This window comes from Lepidochelys kempii, chromosome 6 (assembly GCF_965140265.1).
Source record: "Lepidochelys kempii isolate rLepKem1 chromosome 6, rLepKem1.hap2, whole genome shotgun sequence".
Taxonomy (NCBI): Eukaryota; Metazoa; Chordata; order Testudines; family Cheloniidae; genus Lepidochelys; species Lepidochelys kempii.
This window is the reverse complement of record NC_133261.1, coordinates 58,244,446-58,262,519: the sequence shown is the minus strand read 5'-3', so window position 1 is coordinate 58,262,519 and position 18,074 is coordinate 58,244,446. Positions and strand designations below refer to the sequence as shown.

The 18,074-nt window shown below is 47.4% G+C and overlaps 1 protein-coding gene across 1 annotated transcript in view; it reads left to right on the top strand.

The window, feature by feature from the left end:
* The window catches only part of ALX4 (ALX homeobox 4), a 65,369-nt gene extending 57,005 nt beyond the window's left edge, over window positions 1–8,364 (top strand). The window contains exon 4 of the mRNA XM_073350667.1: window positions 6,096–8,364. Coding sequence (XP_073206768.1) covers window positions 6,096–6,419 — 324 coding nt within the window. The 3' untranslated portion in view covers window positions 6,420–8,364. The remainder of the gene's footprint in view (window positions 1–6,095) is intronic.
* The last annotated feature ends 9,710 nt before the right edge of the window (window positions 8,365–18,074 follow it).

Here is an 18,074-nt window from a genome sequence, read left to right as displayed (position 1 = left end):
GATGTGCTCAGAGGCTGCCTGCCAGATCAGGTCCCATTCAAAGCCCAGAGTTATTCTCACACTCTGTCTCCCTCTGGCCCACTGACTGTTCCACTATGGATAAATACTTAAATAGTCATTGGACCAGACAGAGAGAGAGAAGATAATTCCCTAGTCCAGTGTTGGGACACCCATCTGGGAGGTGACCCAGGCTCCAGTCCCCCTGCTCCAACCATTCTTTCATTATTTATCATCAGAATAGATTGAGGGAGTCTCCACATGAGACTATCCCATAGCTCAGTAGTTAGAGCACGCTCCTGCGAGGTGGGACACCCCTGTTAAAATCCTTTCTCCCCCTCTGCCTGCAAGGGGGGGAACCGAACCTGGGTCTGCCACATCCCAGAGAGAGGTCTAACCACTGGGCTAGAAGGTGGGGGCCCCTTCTTGAGCCATTTTGTGTGGAGCACACAAAACTGTTTCCCGCAAGAAATGTCTTAGGTGCCTAAGCCACCTGACTCCAGGCAGCAGGTACCCTTTCACGGATTTCTAAGCAGAAATAGGCATCTCCTTACAGCTTGCCTTCCATGGGTGGGGGAGGCAGAATTAGCATCTCCCGTTGGCTAACTTAGCTCCCCACCTAGTGCTGATATTTGTGGATTGCATTCTTAGGTGCCTATCTTTCCCCATTCATCGTATGTGGGGGCTAGGCACTTACCTCTGGCTTTCTTCCAGTGCTCTTCCTGTGATTGTCAAGTTGCCATGACACTCACCATTGCAACGCCTAAGTCCCGTTGGGGATCCCACCCTGAGTGACATGCCCAAGGTCACACTGGGAGCCTGTGGCAGAGCAGAGAATCAAACCTGCATCTCCCAACACTTAGGTCTAAAGAGTGACCCAGACTTCCTCTCCCATGTTCTCAGAAGGCTGCCAAGGGAAGGACTCAAACTCTCAGTGGTAGTTGGGTTTGGTGGCCACAATATGTCCCCTTGAGCCACCCAGTCTTTGTCATGCAGGATCCAAGAAATCCTGGGGTTTGCCAGGTCAGATGTTTTACAGCTGAGCTTTTGCTCCCCTCAGCTGCTGGGATTTCCCCTCCAACCCTGAGCTGTCAGATGCATGGTTGGCCTTCCTGGAGAGCGCGGCAAGCCGGCTTTCCTGCATCAAGGCCAAGAGTGCTTGACCTTTCCCCTTGGTTGGCTTCCCCTTTGTATTGGAAGGAATAAGAGGCCCTTATTAAACAGCTGAGAGACACCGAAGGATCTTTCAAGCAAAGGACGCACTAGACCACACTTTGTAACACTCTCTCTTCTGCCTTTGTACTTTCATCGCCTCCCTCACTCCTCACCACCTCCTCCCCCAGCCTAAAAAAATGTACTTTGCAGGAGGTAAAAGGTCAGTAGTGGAACAGAAGCCAGTGATGCTGCCGGGCTGTGGAATGTTGGGCTCTTCACACTCTCGCTCCATCTGGATCTTCTCTTGTTGCATTCTTTCATCTCCCTCCCCCCCACCCGCCCAACACACCTATTCCCCAAGGAAGGGCCTCCCGTTGCCAAACACCGCTCTTCTTCTGCAGTATCATTTTGTTTTATTATTAAGATTCAGGATCCCAGATGGCCAGACACTTGAATCTGACTTTGCTTTCTGGGGAGTGGGGGGCACAAGCAGGGGTTTCCTTTTCTCTCTCTAATCAGCCTGCATATGCTAAGCAAAAATTAAGGCAAGCAAATGGGAAATGGTCTGTCCCAGAGACTGCATGCTGACCACACCTGTGTCTCTTTGACAAGCATACTGGAGTGCTGCAAACACTTTATTACCTATTTGTATTACACTAGTACTTAGAAGCCCTAACCAAGGTCAGGGCCCAACTGAGCCAGGAACTGTATACTCCCAAACGATGGGAACAGCCATGGGTACTAGGGTCGCTCCCCAATATGCCCACCTCTTCATGGCCCACTTTGAGGAAGAATTTCTGGACAAATGCACAGTGAAATCAATGGTATATCTAAGATACGTCAATAATATTGTCATCCTCTGGACAGACCTAAACTCCCTCATAGATTTCCACCATCCATCTATTCAGTTCTCTCTCAAACACTCACTCCTGCACCAGCATCAACTTCCTGGACACCACGATCAGCTTCAGCAATAGAACCCTACTGACAACTACATACAAGAAACCCACAGATCACCATCCTTACCTTCACAAATCCAGTAACCACCCCCAAGGCCCCAAGATATCTGTTATCTACAAACAGGCCCTCAGATATCACAGAATATGCTTCAAGGAGAAAGTCTAGGATACCTACCTTAAAACAAGGACACTCCACCAGAGAAGTAGATCGCATCCTGTAATAGGCCACCCAAATACCCCAAGAGAACCTGCTTCCATATCGGAAAAAAAACCAACCTCTGACTGCACACCCCTCATTGTCACCTATCACCCCACACTGGAACCCATGCAGGGCATCATTAAACAATTACAACCTATGCTCGATGGGAACCACATTCTGAAAGAAGTCTTTCCTTAATCCACACTTCTGGCCTTCAAACAATCCTCCAGCCTCTCCAAACTCATCATCAGAAGCAAGGTCTTCACAGCCCAGGACCCACAAACTCAATGCAGCACCAAACCCTCCTATAACAATAGATGCAAAACTTGTAGACATATCTCCACTGCTTTAATGATCAACACCCCCCCCCAACACACCTATCAAGATTAATTGGTCCTACTTATGCCTATCACAACACATGGTATACCTCATCCAATGGACTAAATGCCACAATAACAACTACATTGGCAAAACCAGAGCATCACTATGCTCTTGCATGAACTCACACAGAAAAATGATAAAGGATGAAAACAACATAACACCTACGGGTGCACACTTGTCACAAAGTGATCACTCCATATCTGACCCCTCAACCCTTGTCCTCAAAGGAAACCTGCACATTATCTTCAAAAGACGAGCATGGGCACCTACATTTTCATAACTTTGCTAGACACTAAAAAGCACGGGCTTAATAAAAACACTGGATTTATGGCTTATTACAACAATCTGGCCAGTGACCACAGGGGTATTAACGAGCCACTTTGCCGTAGAATATGCTAAAGAATCTGTTCCTCCTTGTATTTAGCTGTGACACTCTGCGTACCTTTCCCAGACCTGAAGAAGGGCCTGGTGTAGCTCAAAAGTTTCCCTTTCACCAACAGAAGTGGGCCCAATAAAAGATATTACTTCCCCCACCTTATCTCTGTAATATCCAAGGTCTAATACAGCTACAACGGCATTGCAAGGAACTGAATAGTCATACAACAAGAAACAAGCTCTGACCTAAAGTGCTTGCAGTCTAACTAGAGAAGGCAAAGGGGGCGGACAGGAAAACGTAGGTGAAGAGAGGTGAAATGGCTTGCTCAGCATCACACAGTAGGGCAGAAGAAGACCCCCAGTCTCCTGAGTTCCAGTCTGCAGCCCTATCGACTAGATTCAATGCCTCTCAGTCAGATTTAGTGTGAATGGGTGCTAGTCCACTGACGTCGCTTTTCCATTGGGTCTAAATGTGACCTGCAGGCTTTGAGCAGTAATTTCTGGTCTGGATTGCTTAACTTCTAAACATAATCTGTTGTACCAATAAGTAATTAATTCCCCAAGAAGAGATGTGCCTTGTAAGGGCCTTTACTTAAAGGAGAACGTAATATCCTGGTGATGGCCTTTCTGTATTCCTGCCCAGGACTGTGGAACAGCCAAAGAAGCCTATCTCAGAGAACCTATTGCAGGTTTCAGCTGGAGCCCAGTGCACATTGGGAAAGGACTTTGCGGATCTACTGGATGCTCTGAGGATCCCCAGACAGTACCTCCTATGGAGGCTGTGTAATTTGTTTTTAGAGTGCTCTCAATCTGCTGGGACATAAGAATGACCACAAACATTTTTCCCTGCATAAACCAGCATTCTAGGTTCTGCTTTTCCTTGGCCTCAAGTAGTGACCTTGCTAACATCTATAGCAGGGCAGAGAGCTGACCTCCTTGTGCTGCTTTAGGCATTTGTGGTGTCATTCTTTGTTACAGGGTAAATACCCTGCACTCAAGTAAAGGCACAGTGATCTGCTGTCTGATGAACCTAGTGCATAGCACCTAATAGTAGCCAATTCTGAGACTGGGGTCAGTTGCACTGGGAAATCCTCTGAAAACTATGAGCCTGCTAGCAAATGCTCAGGATGTCATTGTTCTTTCCCTTGACTTGATAAGCCTTCCTGATTTATGTAGATATCATCTGAAGTCTACGGAGCCTTCCACTTAACCAATGCACTGGTTAATTTGACGCCCCTATTTAATTTGAACAAAATCTCCGGACATATGAACACAACCTCTCCCCCCTTCAGTTTGATCATTTCATGCCTATGTTACAAAAAGGGAAGCTTCTCTCCCTAGCTAAGGTAAGTTCATTAGTCAATTCATAAGGAAATTCTGTGGAAGTTGGAAGATGAAAGAGGCCAGGGACGATCCAGGTGGTGATAAAAGAGTACAGCTACTGAATTAGCATTATTAGCACACCCATGTGCCACGCCTGGTGTGACGTGCACACTGCGTGGTTGCATGGATGACTTGACTGAGCACTTTCACCAACCAGCCTGCTAGGAATGGACTTGATGCCAATAGAGCAGATTCCTCTGCATTTCATTGTTGATCTGAGACCTTATGTCATATTGCCATTTTAACCTGTCCGTCAAATTTCTCAGGTGAAGGGAGGAAGGAGAGTTGACTCGGGTCCCATTTCCCTCCTCCTCCCTGCAAACCACCTGCCTAGCACCACAACGGGAGCCCCTCTCAGCTCCTTAGCCTGCACTTTAGACAGCTGAGAAGCGTTGCTCCCTAGCACCTTCTCCCCAGTTGCCTCGGCTCCCTCACCAGCCACACCTTCAGCACACGACTGCTTCTGGCTTCCACAGCAGGAAGTACCTGGCTTAACTTCTTGGGCTCTGCTGCTTCCCTGGGTAGGGCAGACCCAGCAAGTGTAGAATCTGGGGCAAGCCTTTCCCACAGGCCAGGTCAGGAGGGAAATGTCCCAGAAGCAGGCTGGGTGCTTCAGGAGGACCACTCAGTGCTCCCTGTCCTCTCCTCTTCAGCAGCCTCTCCCCAAACCCAGGAACCCATCCCCATGGTGTAAAGCATCTTGGGATTAGCTAGTATCCCTATTCACTGAGCAAAACAGCATGGCCCAACTTCAGCTCAGGTGGTTTTGAGGCTAATATGGCACTCACTCCTTCACTCATGAGTCTCCTGGCTGGGGGATGCTCTGTATGAATCCAGACACACCCACCCAATGTCTCTGGAAAATGTTCCTTAACACAGAACTGGATTTACTCCCCACACACATTTAAGAATTCTCCCCCTCTGCTCTTACACCTTTCCCTTGCTCGGGGGTTACCTACACCAAGTTCGTGGCTAACGGGCCTTCTTTCAACCCTATTACCTGGCCAGCAGGATTGACAGTCCCAAGTGCTCATAACCAACCCAGGAACAGCAGCTGCCAGACGCCAGAGGGCTGCCGATGTTGCTTGTGCTCTTAGCCCTTTCATTCCCATGGCTCACATGTTCTTTCAAGCTAACCCATTCCAATGGTCAGCAGGTGCTCAGTGTATACTGGGTCATGGGAGCAATTTTCTGGCTGTACCCAGTATATTATGTCAAGCTGCATTAAGTGGAGTTTAAAATGAAGGGCTGTGGGGACTGGAAATAGACACAGCACATTTTCCCTCTAGGTCTTTATTCAAATCTAGGCCAGCTTGGCCCAGGTTGCAAGTTGTTCTCATGCAATGGCTGTTTGGGGCCCTTGTGAAATGGGCTGATGGTTTTCAGTCCAGTTTTTGGTGGCCAGGTGTCCACAGCACAGCTTGCATTAGCTGGCCCCCTTGCTAATGGTCTCAGCTGGGAGACTGAGGACTGACTGGGCCACAGACCCTGACTGTCCCTCTCCCCTCTAGAGGGGGCCCCTGTGGGTCAGGGTGGAGGCCCATGGGGGCGACAGAAGCCAGGACTGTTCCTCCCTGTACTGTACCAGTTCTTCCATCTCCAGGGCTGCCCAGGAGCTAACACTGTGGTTCCTTTTCCTCCCTCAGATCCAGAACCCATCCTGGATTGGCAACAATGGCACCGCCTCCCCCGTGCCCGCCTGCGTGGTCCCCTGTGACACAGTACCTTCCTGCATGTCCCCCCACGGACACCCCCATGCAGCTGGTGGTGTCTCCGAGTTCCTGAGTGTCTCCGGCCCTGGCAGCCACGTGGGACAGACTCACATGGGCAGCCTCTTTGGCACCGCTGGGATCAGCCCGGGCATCAATGGCTACGAGCTGGGCGGCGAGCCTGACCGCAAAACCTCCAGCATTGCGGCCCTGAGGATGAAGGCAAAGGAGCACAGTGCTGCCATCTCCTGGGCGACATGACAGGGCTGCAGCCAACGCCCTCAAGACACTGACAGAGCAAACGGGGACAGCCAAAAAAACCCACCCTCCGCTTGGACTCAAGCCAGCCATTGCCTCCTTGGGGAGCCGAATGCAGCACTTTTAGCTACAGCGAACACGTACCTTACCGTAAGTGGAGTGTTTCAAACGTACACACAGGGAGCTCCCAGCTTCCTGTGCTCAAGCAGGATAAGAGGAAGTGGCGGAATCGCTCCTATCCCAGCTAGACTTGTGTTTTCTTCTAACAGGTGGCGTTTCCCTTTCACTGTCATGCTTGCGTTTGCCAATGACCAGGGCATTTTTCTCCCCGTGCCAGAGCGGACTTTCCAATCAACCGCCCATCATTTTCAGTTGATTTCCCCCTCCCTCCACCCATGTGTTGAAGTGTTGTTTCTAATCCATTTTATTCTGTCCCATACAGGCAACAAGTGTGGGGGGTGATGCCTGGCACCAGCAAGGAGGCACCTCCTGGTGGCGGGGGAGGGGGCCGCAGGGCCATCACTCTTGGCCTCCTAGCAGGAGTCACAACTAGCGATTTGAGTTTGCAATAGAGCTGGGGGGAGAATCTTGGTCCAAAAGAAAGAGAAATTACCCTCATTGACTCCTGCCCTGGTTCCTCTCCGTGTTGCACAAGCTTAGCTGAAGCAAGGACTTGCAGAGACGCTAAGGGAGGATGAGGAAAGGGATGGCATGTCTTTCCCTACAGAGCTAAGTACCACCATTGCTGGAAAAGCTTGAAGTTACAGGCTAAGACAATCAGCTACACCCTACTTCACTCACCTCCATTCAGGCTCCCTAAGGGAGATAGCAGCTTCTCTGCCTTTTAGGTGCTCAGAGGGGGATTAGCACCCAATAAGCTAAGGTTCCTTCGCCCCGTCTAGGAAATAGCTGGCATTAGTTGGTTTGTAAGCACAGGTCCACAGCAGGGAGGGAATGGCAGGCCTTTAATCTTCCATCTCTTTTAAGAGGTGTTTACTGGGTCAGCAGTTACTGGCATCTACCTACAGCTAGCAACTGTATAAGTGCAGCTGCTATGTGGGCCCTGCCCAGCATGGGTCTGTTGCTCTTCATAGCAGAAGGGAGGTTCCCTTGAATTACAACTCAAGCACTAGCATGCGACCCTGCTTGTTGGCTTTCATGTGTGATGGAATCCCCCACGCACATGCAGCTGCTGTCCTGACGTCCGTATGTACGGAATGATCCCTTGTCACTTCACTACCATCCTCTACGGAACAGCATGCAGTTGCGGGGCAGTGGCCTCCAGTGTGCATCCTCTGAAACGCTGGTCAGCAGGGTGCAGATGGGCAGAACCTCCCTGGGCTCTCTGTGTCCTTTGAGTCAATGGCACTTCTTGATTTCTCTCTGTGGTTCCTATTTGTTTCCTGTTACCTGGGGCTGCATTAACTATTCAAAGTTAAACTGTAAACGGTTGGACGAGTTTTCCCCTGCAAGGCCAAGTTCTTCCCAACCTTTCCATGGAGTCTGTGGTGCCAGGGATAGTCTCAGAAGCTCCCATTGCACCACTGCTTAAAGCCATGGATAGTTGAAGCAGCACTAGAAACAGCACGGGGTAATTCTGGCAGTGTATGTAACTCATGCACATGCCTCAAGAGATGATGTTAAACAGCATTGGCTAGGGGCAGCTGGCTTTGGCACCTTGGCTCATGAGAAAGAGAAGCTGCATCATAGCTTCATCTCTCTCTTTGTCACAAGAGCTATGGCGGACCTGGCTATCCCATGTGACATGGAGGCTCATTTCATTCCACGTGCAAGTCCAGTAACTTTCGGAGCATTAAATCAGGATGAACTTGGCCCAGCATGTTAGGGGCAACAGGGAGTGTTGTTGTAGCCATGTCGGTCCCAGGCTATTGGTTGTTGTGTTGGTTGTTGTTTTCATTTCCTCCGCCCATTGCTACTTGGTTTTACAATGTGGGTGAGGTTCTTTCATTGGACCAACTTCTGTTGGGGGGAGAGACAAGTCTCTCCCCCCAACAGAAGTTGGTCCAATGAAAGACACTGCCATAACTCCTTGTCTCTGGGTGCTAGGAAGTCAGTTCATTTGGGAGTATTAAGGGTTCTTTTCAGAGTCTTGTTTCATAATGGTTGGACTGTCTCCAAAGAAACTACTTCCAAAATTCAGGTTTCTGGCTATGTGTATATATTATTATTTATGTACTGCCTAGCACACTGCTGTGCCCTATATAAATAATACACCTATATTAGATCTAACATTCACATGTATTTATTAGACTAAGTGAAACTAATACTTCTGTCTCTTTTTTCCTCAAAAGTCTTTGGGGTCAGTAGAATTCTAAGTGAAGCTTTCCCCCACACTCAGTGAGGGAGGTATCATGCATGTATCCAGAAGTCCATGTGTAATAATGAGTCTATGTCAGCCAAGGATGAACAGGAGTTGTGCCTCAGGGTGGAAGATTAGCTTAATGATCAGCCAGCAGTTCTCAAACTTCATTGCAACCCCCTTCTGACAACAAAAATTACTACACAACCCCAGGAGTGGGAACTGAAGCCTGAGCCTGCCTGAGCACCACCACCGCGGGGGCCGCCAAAGCCTAAGGGCTTCAGCCTTGGGTGGGGGGCAAGTCTAATGCAGTCCTGGTGACCCCATTAGAACAGGGTCACAACCCACTTTGAGGTCTCGCCCCAGTTTGAGAACTGCTGGATTAGGCACATGGTCCCTGCGTGCGTTTTCAACTTGCTGAAACAAGGCTGCCTACCACATCAGACAGAGTCACAGGGGAGAACTTAAGCCCTTCTTGAACGTTTCTCCAGTTTTCATGTATGTTTTAAAGAGATAACGTCGAGGTTAAAAAACAAACAAACACATTTTAACTCCCTCTTCCACAAAAAAAACAATACAACACCTCCCCCCCCCCACCTAGTGTCAGTAAAAGCTCCTTTCTCTAATAAAAATGGAAAGGATTTTTAACCTCTAAAGGTCCGGAGCGTGGAGTAGAATCCAGGTAGATGGTTCCAAGGGCTTGTGCAGAGCCACAGGCTCCAGTGGAAGGACTGGGGCCCAAATTGACTTTTCCCCACTGTTGCAGCTCATTTAGTTTTCGCCCCTCACTCTGCATCATCAACATTGCTGGTCTGGTCACTTTCACCCTCTGTTTCTCCTGCCCTAGAGCCGGCTTGCGTTGGTTGTTGTTTTCATTTCCTCCGCCCATTGCTACTTGGTTTTACAAAAAACCTTTTAAAATAACCTTATTTAAGCAGAAATCTAACAGCCAAGCCCCCAGTGTGATGCTGGGGCAGATCTAGCGGCCACTCCAAACCCCCTCAGCCAGACTGAGCAGCCCTCTGTGATTTGAAAAGTGCTTCTGCCACCCACTGCCCTGTAGAGAAGAAAAGAGACAGGACCCAGCTGGGATGACTATAAAGAGGATCCCTTACTGAGTCTGTTGGACAAAGACAGACCCGGTGGTTCACTCTGGCTCCCTAGCTCCCAGCTACTTAATGTCACCAACAGGCTCACTAAATCCAGGCGGCCTGAACTAAGCAGCTGTTGGAGGGACTGTTGACTACACTATCCTCCCCATACCAGCTGGGGCTCCGCAGAGCCCCGGCCTTGGAAAAGGAGCAGTGTTCTCTTACATGCCCCTGATCTCACGCAGTTTGCTAAAGAGATGCTAGATTTGGGGGGGACAACAAACCTAGCCTATAAATTTCAGCTGGAATTTGATGGGGGGGGGGCATGGGGGTGAAGGGAACATGGTACAGTTCTTCTCCTCCCCCATTAGCCCAACATGTGCCCTTCCCCTCACCCCCCTCCCCTGAAATGGACTCACATCTGTCACTGAAAGCGAGGTGGTCCTGGGCTAAGTAAGGACAGTTCCCAGGACATGTCTGCCTTAGCCGATGATTTACCGCTGAAGGCTGCAGAGTGCAACAAACATGCTCCCTCCTTATATGTCAGGCAGAAGCTGCCTCTCTTAGGGGAACTACAAACAGCCCCAGCGGGAGGCAACGCCCGTGCACTACACGCAGAGTGGGGACACGTGAGGCGAGCTGCTCTTAGCTACATTTCTAGTGAGAGACAAATATTCCCGGGGGGGGGGGGGGAGAGGGGCTGTTAGGGGGAGTTATCTCGACAGTTATAAGGGAGGCAGTTTTAGAGGAGCACAAGGTAGGACTGGGCCCGATCCAGCAGGGGACTGAGCACTGTCCACTCTTTCCATATAGCAGAGACATGACACTAGCAGGGTGGTTCAGCCCCAAATTTCACTTACCCTAAAACCCTTGCACAACATATTCTTTAGAGTCATTACATTTATGTTGAAAACAACCAATAGTGCCCAGCTCTGTGACCTCAGCCAGCAAAACACAGTGACTACGTGACATGGCATCCCAAATGAAGTGTTCGCACGTTAGTTAAGCAATACCTGCCACTGCTTCAGTCTGGCTCGCTCAACGGCAGCTGCCATCTGCGTGTCACTTCTGCACAGGGCCCCAATGTTGATGCCCCAAAGTAAGGCTGAAAGAATGAGTGCGGACATTTGAAAACATCAGAAATCACTTTCGCAGCTAGGCAAAGAGGCGTCTATGCGCTACGCTGAAGCAATTTCTTTAGTTAATTTAAGAATTTGTTTTTACCCAACTGTTAAATTAACTAGAAAAACAAATATTTTAAAATCGAGTACTTCCTTTAGCCCAGCTGCAGATTACTCTGCTTTCCTAATTACTGTAATGGCACTGCTGAGTCTTCACGCCTCCTCTGCATTGAGGTGCCAGGATGGCACCTTTAGATGCATGTTTATTCTCTTTATGACCCTGTCAATACGTCCTTTAGCTTGGGCTTTTCTCCGCACTATAATTTGCCATTGTGATGATTTTGCGCTGGCCATGCCTTTAGAAAGGAGAACACACCTGCCATAGTTCATGAGACACAAGGCACCAGCCCACAAGTGAGCTCTTTGGGGAAGGGACTGGCTTTTTGGTCTGTGTTTGCACAGCTCCTCGGATGCCAGAGCCCTGGCCCAGGACTGAAATGGCTAGGTGCTACAGGAACAGCACTAACAACAAGACTATCGGGTGAGGGGATTTTCAAAACAGCTCAACAGCTGTGTATAGTGAGCAGGAGAAGCATCTCCCTCTTGGGGCCTCGGCCCACTGCCCGCAATGGGGGTTTGCTGTCCCCTGTGCTTGCTGCTAGTATCCAGAGGCAGTCGATTTACAAAACTTTCCCCTGAACAGCAGCGACTGCGGCCATCCAGCCATGCCACCAAGAGGGATGTAAACAGCAGCCACCAACTTGCTCCACCATCATTAGAAACACAAGAGGGGGAGGACATTGGGGTTTGGAAATGGGAATGGGCAAAATTGAGAGCAACAGCAGCATGGTTTTCAGAGCTGGTTTTACAAGCAGCGGAGTATAGATCGCGACCCAGGTGCCTGGCAGAACAGCTTTGTTGGGAGTAGAAACGCTTCTGTAACAACTTGCAAACGTTTACTCATTACCCTTGGTCCCCAGGCCTGTCCCCCCACTGCTTGGCTTGCGGACTGCTGTCCTCTGCCAGTCACCAGGAAGGGCTGCCACAGACCACACTTCAAGAACCACTGCGCTTTACCCTAATCCCACTCTAGAGGGCATGGAGATGCATTTGCTCCAGCTCTGTCACATGGAATTTGCAGGTCTCTGAAAGGGTATGAAACGCCACTCTGCGGTCACAGAACAAGCATCTTAAAGAGACCACTGGGCTGTGTGCATAGGTGAGTGTTGAGGCAAGAGGATGTGCTTCCTTCCACTCAGCAGGTTCCAAAACTCCTCTTGGCCAAGCTCCTCATAGGCCCTTAAGCCAGCTGCTGTGCTTGTGTTGTTTCCTTTAAAAATGTGCTATGAATTCAGAGACTCATCTCTCAGGCTCTTGTATTGCTAGTTCCCTGGAACAGCGGGCAGAAATGTCAAGTCAAAGGAGAATTTGCTTGACCTGTTGTCCTAGAGCTAGAGTCTGGCCGGTCGTGTCTAGATAATAAAACACAAGAGAGAAAAGTGTGTGTGTGTGTGTGTGTGTGCGCGTGTGTGCGTGTGTATCCATGTGTAAATATGTCCATATGTTCCAAGACATGGGTGGGAGGGGTGTGCATTGTATGCATACTGTATATGTACAGTATGTAAAGCATGAATGCCCTGCACGTATACATATGCAATGTGTGTTGTGTGTACATACCACTGTATCTGTATGTGGTCAGTGTGTATCTGGATAGTGTGCATTGTACAGATGTGTACATACAGTGCAGAGCGTGTCTGTGTCTGGGGGGGGGGTCTTTTCCATGTGTTCCTTTTTGACAGCATACACCCAGACATCACAGTATGTTGTAAAACACTCTAAAAACAAACAAAGGCGAAAAGGTAGTTTCCTGGAAAGGGCTGCAAAAATAATCAAACGGCCGTGCAGGACTGTGTTTATTTTGCTGTTCTGACTGACATAGCGAAAAGCAAACAGATTGAATCAAGGATTAAACCCAAATGGGAACTGGGGCAGAATCAGCCTGAAACTCATTCCGGCAGTTTCAACTCTGCTGATGGTACTGCAGGGCGGTGAAAGACCGACCTTATACCCTAGTAACTCTTTGCTGGTAACATGATTACCCACCCAATCCCACATAGCTAGATCCATAGATAGAGCTAGGACTTTTATACTACTGATTTTGAAGGACAGTTTTCAATGTATAATAATATATCAGTTTAGGTGTGCAGTGTTTGAAAGAGAGAATGGGAGAGAAGGAGAAAGAAGGAAAACAAACCTCAATCAATATTATTGGCCTTGCTGTAAAATATTGTAACCTTGTATAAACGCAACTTTTTTTTTTTAGCTTAACAGCCTGGGGTAGAATATATTAAAAAAATAAAATTAAAAAAAAAGTTCAGGAAAAAAATGACTAAAAAATCATGAAAAGATATTGCAATGTGAGGTTTGTGCCATACAATTTTACTGCGTATACAGACATGTATTACGAGTTTGTTACAGTGTAATATTAAAAAAAGAACAAACCGCTTTGCATCTTGGTTCTTTTTGAATGATTTTGGGAGTAAGTTATTGCACTTCGAACTTTTTTTTTTTTTTTTTTTTTGTGAGGTGGGAGGGGTTGGAATATCTAGGTGCCAGTGTTTTTTTAAAGGAGTCAAAATGAACTGAATTACTCACAGCCCTGTCTGAGGAGACCTAACTGTTGTTGTTGTTGTTGTTTGCAATAAACTCCTTCTCTTCTCTCCTCCCAACTGGAATCTGTCTGTTTTGTTCCTGACTTCATGACAGATGAAATGCGATCAGAGGGGGCCTCCAAAATCTCACATTAATTGAAGTTGGCAAAAAATTCTAACAGTGCCCTTTTGAACTGCTGACACAGTGCAGAATGGATTAGCCGGTGCTAGATTAACAACAGGTGGCAGCTCATAGGACTGCTGCCTCGACCCCCACACAAAGAGATTGTTAGCAGCCAAAACCCAGCCCTGGCAATACTCCACAGGCAAACTTAAAGCTAGTGAGTGCTTTTCGCACCTACAAAGAGTGCACTTTAACGTGGCTGGTAGTAGGTGAACTGGAGAGCATGATCAGAGGTAAGCGGGTGATACTATTCCCACTGCATAGTATGAGGAATTATTTCTGCTGGGGGAGATCAAACCCTCTAAAGCAATAACTAATACCTGGCGCTTCTCCAGCTCCTTCACTTTACGGTCTCAGAACACTTCCCAAATAGTAACGAATGAAGCCATCTGATAATACACCCCACTTCACAGATGGGGAAACAGAGGCATGGAAAAGCGAAGTGATTTGTCAAAGGTCCCACAAGTCAGCAGCGGTAGCGGGAATAAAATCCAAGAATAAAACTCCTCAGTCCTGTACTAACCAGTAGACCACACTGCATTTCAATAGGCCATTGGCTATAATAGCTCAGATATAGTGACTCCAGGTTTCTGAGGGACAAAGGGGAAACATGAGTGTATTGGGAATTAGCCTCCAAGAGGGCAACTTTGTCCCATGTGTCAGGTATTCAAAACTCACCAGCCACAACACCTTTCCCCATGTCACAGGTGGCTAAGAGTCCAGTGGGAGCCTGCTGGGCCTTACCACCCAGGGTCCCTTGCACTCTCAGCTGCTGCCAAGTTTCAAAGATGGGCTCGATGATGATCAGACAAGGTTCAGTCTCTCCCTTAGCAATGCCCTTCAACCAGCATTAGCTCTTCCCACACCAGAGGGGCTGCTAGTACCAGCTTGAGTGGATCCCCAGTTTGCAGCTTCTCAAGGGCAGGACGAGGCCGAGACTAGAGGCTATGGAGCAGGTTTTGTCTCCTGTTGGTCCCTTTGCTCTGCTTTTTCACACCTTCTCCACTGCTTCAGCTCTGAGTGAAGGAAATTAGTGCTCTGTGGGGAAATCTTCTGTTGCTTTCCTTTGGGGAATCACCTCCAGCTGCAGCCATATTTTTATGCTGAGAATCTACAGACTAATCTTGCAAACTCATCAGGTTCGCCACCAGCAGCCAGTAACTGGGATTAGCCCAAACCTCTGCATTCCCGACTAGCTCCAAACTCTGCTAACGCTTGGATTGGGATCTGAACTTTGCCCTTTGGGCCCATGCGGAGCTGAAACGCACTCAAACTGCCGTGCCTGCACAGGGGTCTCTTGTTTAGCTTTCAGTGAGCTGCCAAGTGTCACATTAGCTCAGATACAGCATAACTGTTTTCCCTCTCACAAGGCACCGTGTAACTAACAATAAAATTCTGTGTAACCCTTGTCTATTCCTCTCCATGGGCTGGATCACTTGTAAGAGAAAAATTCCTCTGGCCCTCAAGCACTAGATGTCAGATTCTCCACATGCTGGCAAAGCCTTGTTTGTTGGCGGCTTAAACCCAGTTTTAGTATTTCCTGTTTTCAGGGGTTTACACAACCAGCATAAAAATTTGCTCTTCGTTTGAAGGTTGACATGGAAGGCTGGGCCCTTTGCTGAGCCGTCTGAGTAGGGCTAATGATAGCATTTTTAAAATTAAACCTACAATAATGGAGCTTATACGTAGCGATATTTAGCCTGGGCTTTCACATATTCAGAGCACTGTACAAACAGATAACGGCACCACATCCGTAAGAACTAGGAAGCATTGTTTTACAGCTGGGGATGTTGGATGCCCTGCTCAGCACCTGTCTGAGGCCGTGGCGGAGGTGGATTAGACCACAGCACCTCCCCACAACCAACCTTTGTGGCAGAGGCTAGTTTCCAACTGAAACTCCAAGAGGAATTTAGGGAGGCAGAATGTAATTTCCCGCATGGGGATTTGGTGAGGACACCAAGGGTAACATCCCTTCTCTTTTGGCAAGTGCGACCTCTCTCTCTCTCTCTCTCTCTCTCTCTCTGTGTTAGTGTACTAAACATGCAAATGAAAAGCAATTTTTTCAAAAATGCTACTAGTCCAAAACAGCTTTGGGTTCTTTTCCTCTTTCTTTTTTAAAAGCAGGCGACTAATCTTTAATAATATGGACCAATCACAACCTGCACCTTTGTGGAAAAAGGCAAAATACATGAAAGCTACATCTGTTTATGGCCATATGGCGCCCATGTGTTAAGGTGTTGCATTTAATCTGAGACAAATATGAGTTTATTACTTGTAAAGATCTTCCACTTCCCCGTCTCAACTGCATAAATGTTCAGGCTATTTGTAACAATGACGAGACAAAGACAGATGCTCACACCTAGTAGTTTACTCCTTTTGCTGCTTTCTTCCTGGACTTCACTTTTCAATTCTTTTACATTTAGATCTTTTTTTCTAACCTGTATAAAGTGGCCTGGATACACTCAGCAAGGGTAAAATTATAGGGCCAGGTCCTCAGTTGGTGTGAATCAGCACTGACTTCAATGGAAATACACTGAGGATCTGGCCCATAATTCCAGTAATATACAGTCACAAAACTCTCGATAGTTTAAAAAATTACCTAGAAAATCAAGTAAACCAGCTGTGAAATATAAGTATATTCATGGGTAAAACAGCTCACAGCTATATGAAACGTGGGTCAAAAATAAACACACGCACGAGGGAACAAAGGGGCCTTTGATCTGAGCGGTTCAGGTTCATTGCCAAGTGGCCACAGGTGTGCACCACATGAGCAGGTAAGAGTGAGATGCTAAGTGATGACAGTTGTGCGGGTGTCCATCATGCATGGGTCAAAAGGGGCACCTGCACACTGGTTCCATACTTTGACATTTTATTGGTCACATTGAAACCCGTGACCGAGGGTCTGAACCTCAACAAAAATAAAGTGCAAGTGGGGGTGTGGCAGGAAGCAGATTTTTACCACCCAGCTGAATGCTCCTGGAACCCATTGCTTCTCATGAAAGTGCTTATGCCTCACGCTCCTTGTGTCTCCATTAGAACCAACAGAAAATTCCAATTCACTCCTCAGTCCAATCCCTCATGAAGCATAACTTCAGTCAAAAATCTATCAAGAAGTGAACTAGCCATTCAGCCAAAAAATACTTTTGCGCACCAACACAAGTCTTCAGTCACCATCTGATTATGTTTATGGAAGCCTGGCTTTCCCTTCTCCATCCTCCTGTTTGTTCTCTCCCTCACTTGTATCTCGTCCAAGTTTCAGGCTCCACTCCTACCGTTAGATCTACTTGGGTGGAGCCTTGCATTCATGCTGGAGGCCCATTGACTTCAAGGGTGCTCAGTGGAAGCTCAAGGATCCCCCCACATTGATCTGATTTCAGGATTGAGTTTCTGGTTGTATGTTTTTCGGGCAGCATTCTTGTCTAGCTGTTTTGAGAGTCCCCTGTCACACCTCTGGGTGCATTACAGTCATCAACAAACAACAAACACAACAACAACAACAACAACAGAAGTTTGCAGATTTACACTCTCAAAAGCATCGTTCTTCACTGAAAATAAAATACAACAAAATGACAAAGTAACCAAACATACAAAAATTAAAGAGATGCTGTAAGGTTCAAATCTATGCTTTCTGTCTTTAAAAGAAGGATTATTTATTTATTTATTTACAAGTGTTAAACAAATAATTAAAAATGGGAAGAATTCTAAAGATTGACAGTTTTGCTTACTTTTTGCACTACACTCCCCTTGTGCAATTAAAACCATCTAGTCACGTTCACATTTGTGTACAGTTCTATGCATACTTTAGCAGACTGGTGCACCATTTTGGATGCCACGAACATGCAAGAGAAAATTATTCTTGCAAATGAAACTGTTTCCGTAGTTATACAAACAGCACTATGGAAACATTTCCAGTGATGTTTGGTTTTGGAAAAGCTTGTTTTTAAACCAAACCTACATTTGGGACTTGAACTGACCTTTGTCCATATAAAAGCTGAACTATATTAGCCCAGAGGAGAAGAGGTGCAAAAGGAGTGGGCAGGACATGCATCACTGCTCTATATTCCAACTAATGCACCAGCCCAGCAAATGACAAAGTGGATTAGAAGATTCCAATTCAAGAAACAGCATTACTAGTCCTTCTGTACCAGTTTGTAACAGAATACCTCCCCATAAGTGGCAGTCTCCATACAAGCTGTGATTCATTCCTTCATGACTGAACTCATTTCAGAGCCATGAGTGCCAGGTTATCATTTCATATATGTACATAGAGAATGACTGGGGAACTGTGTGG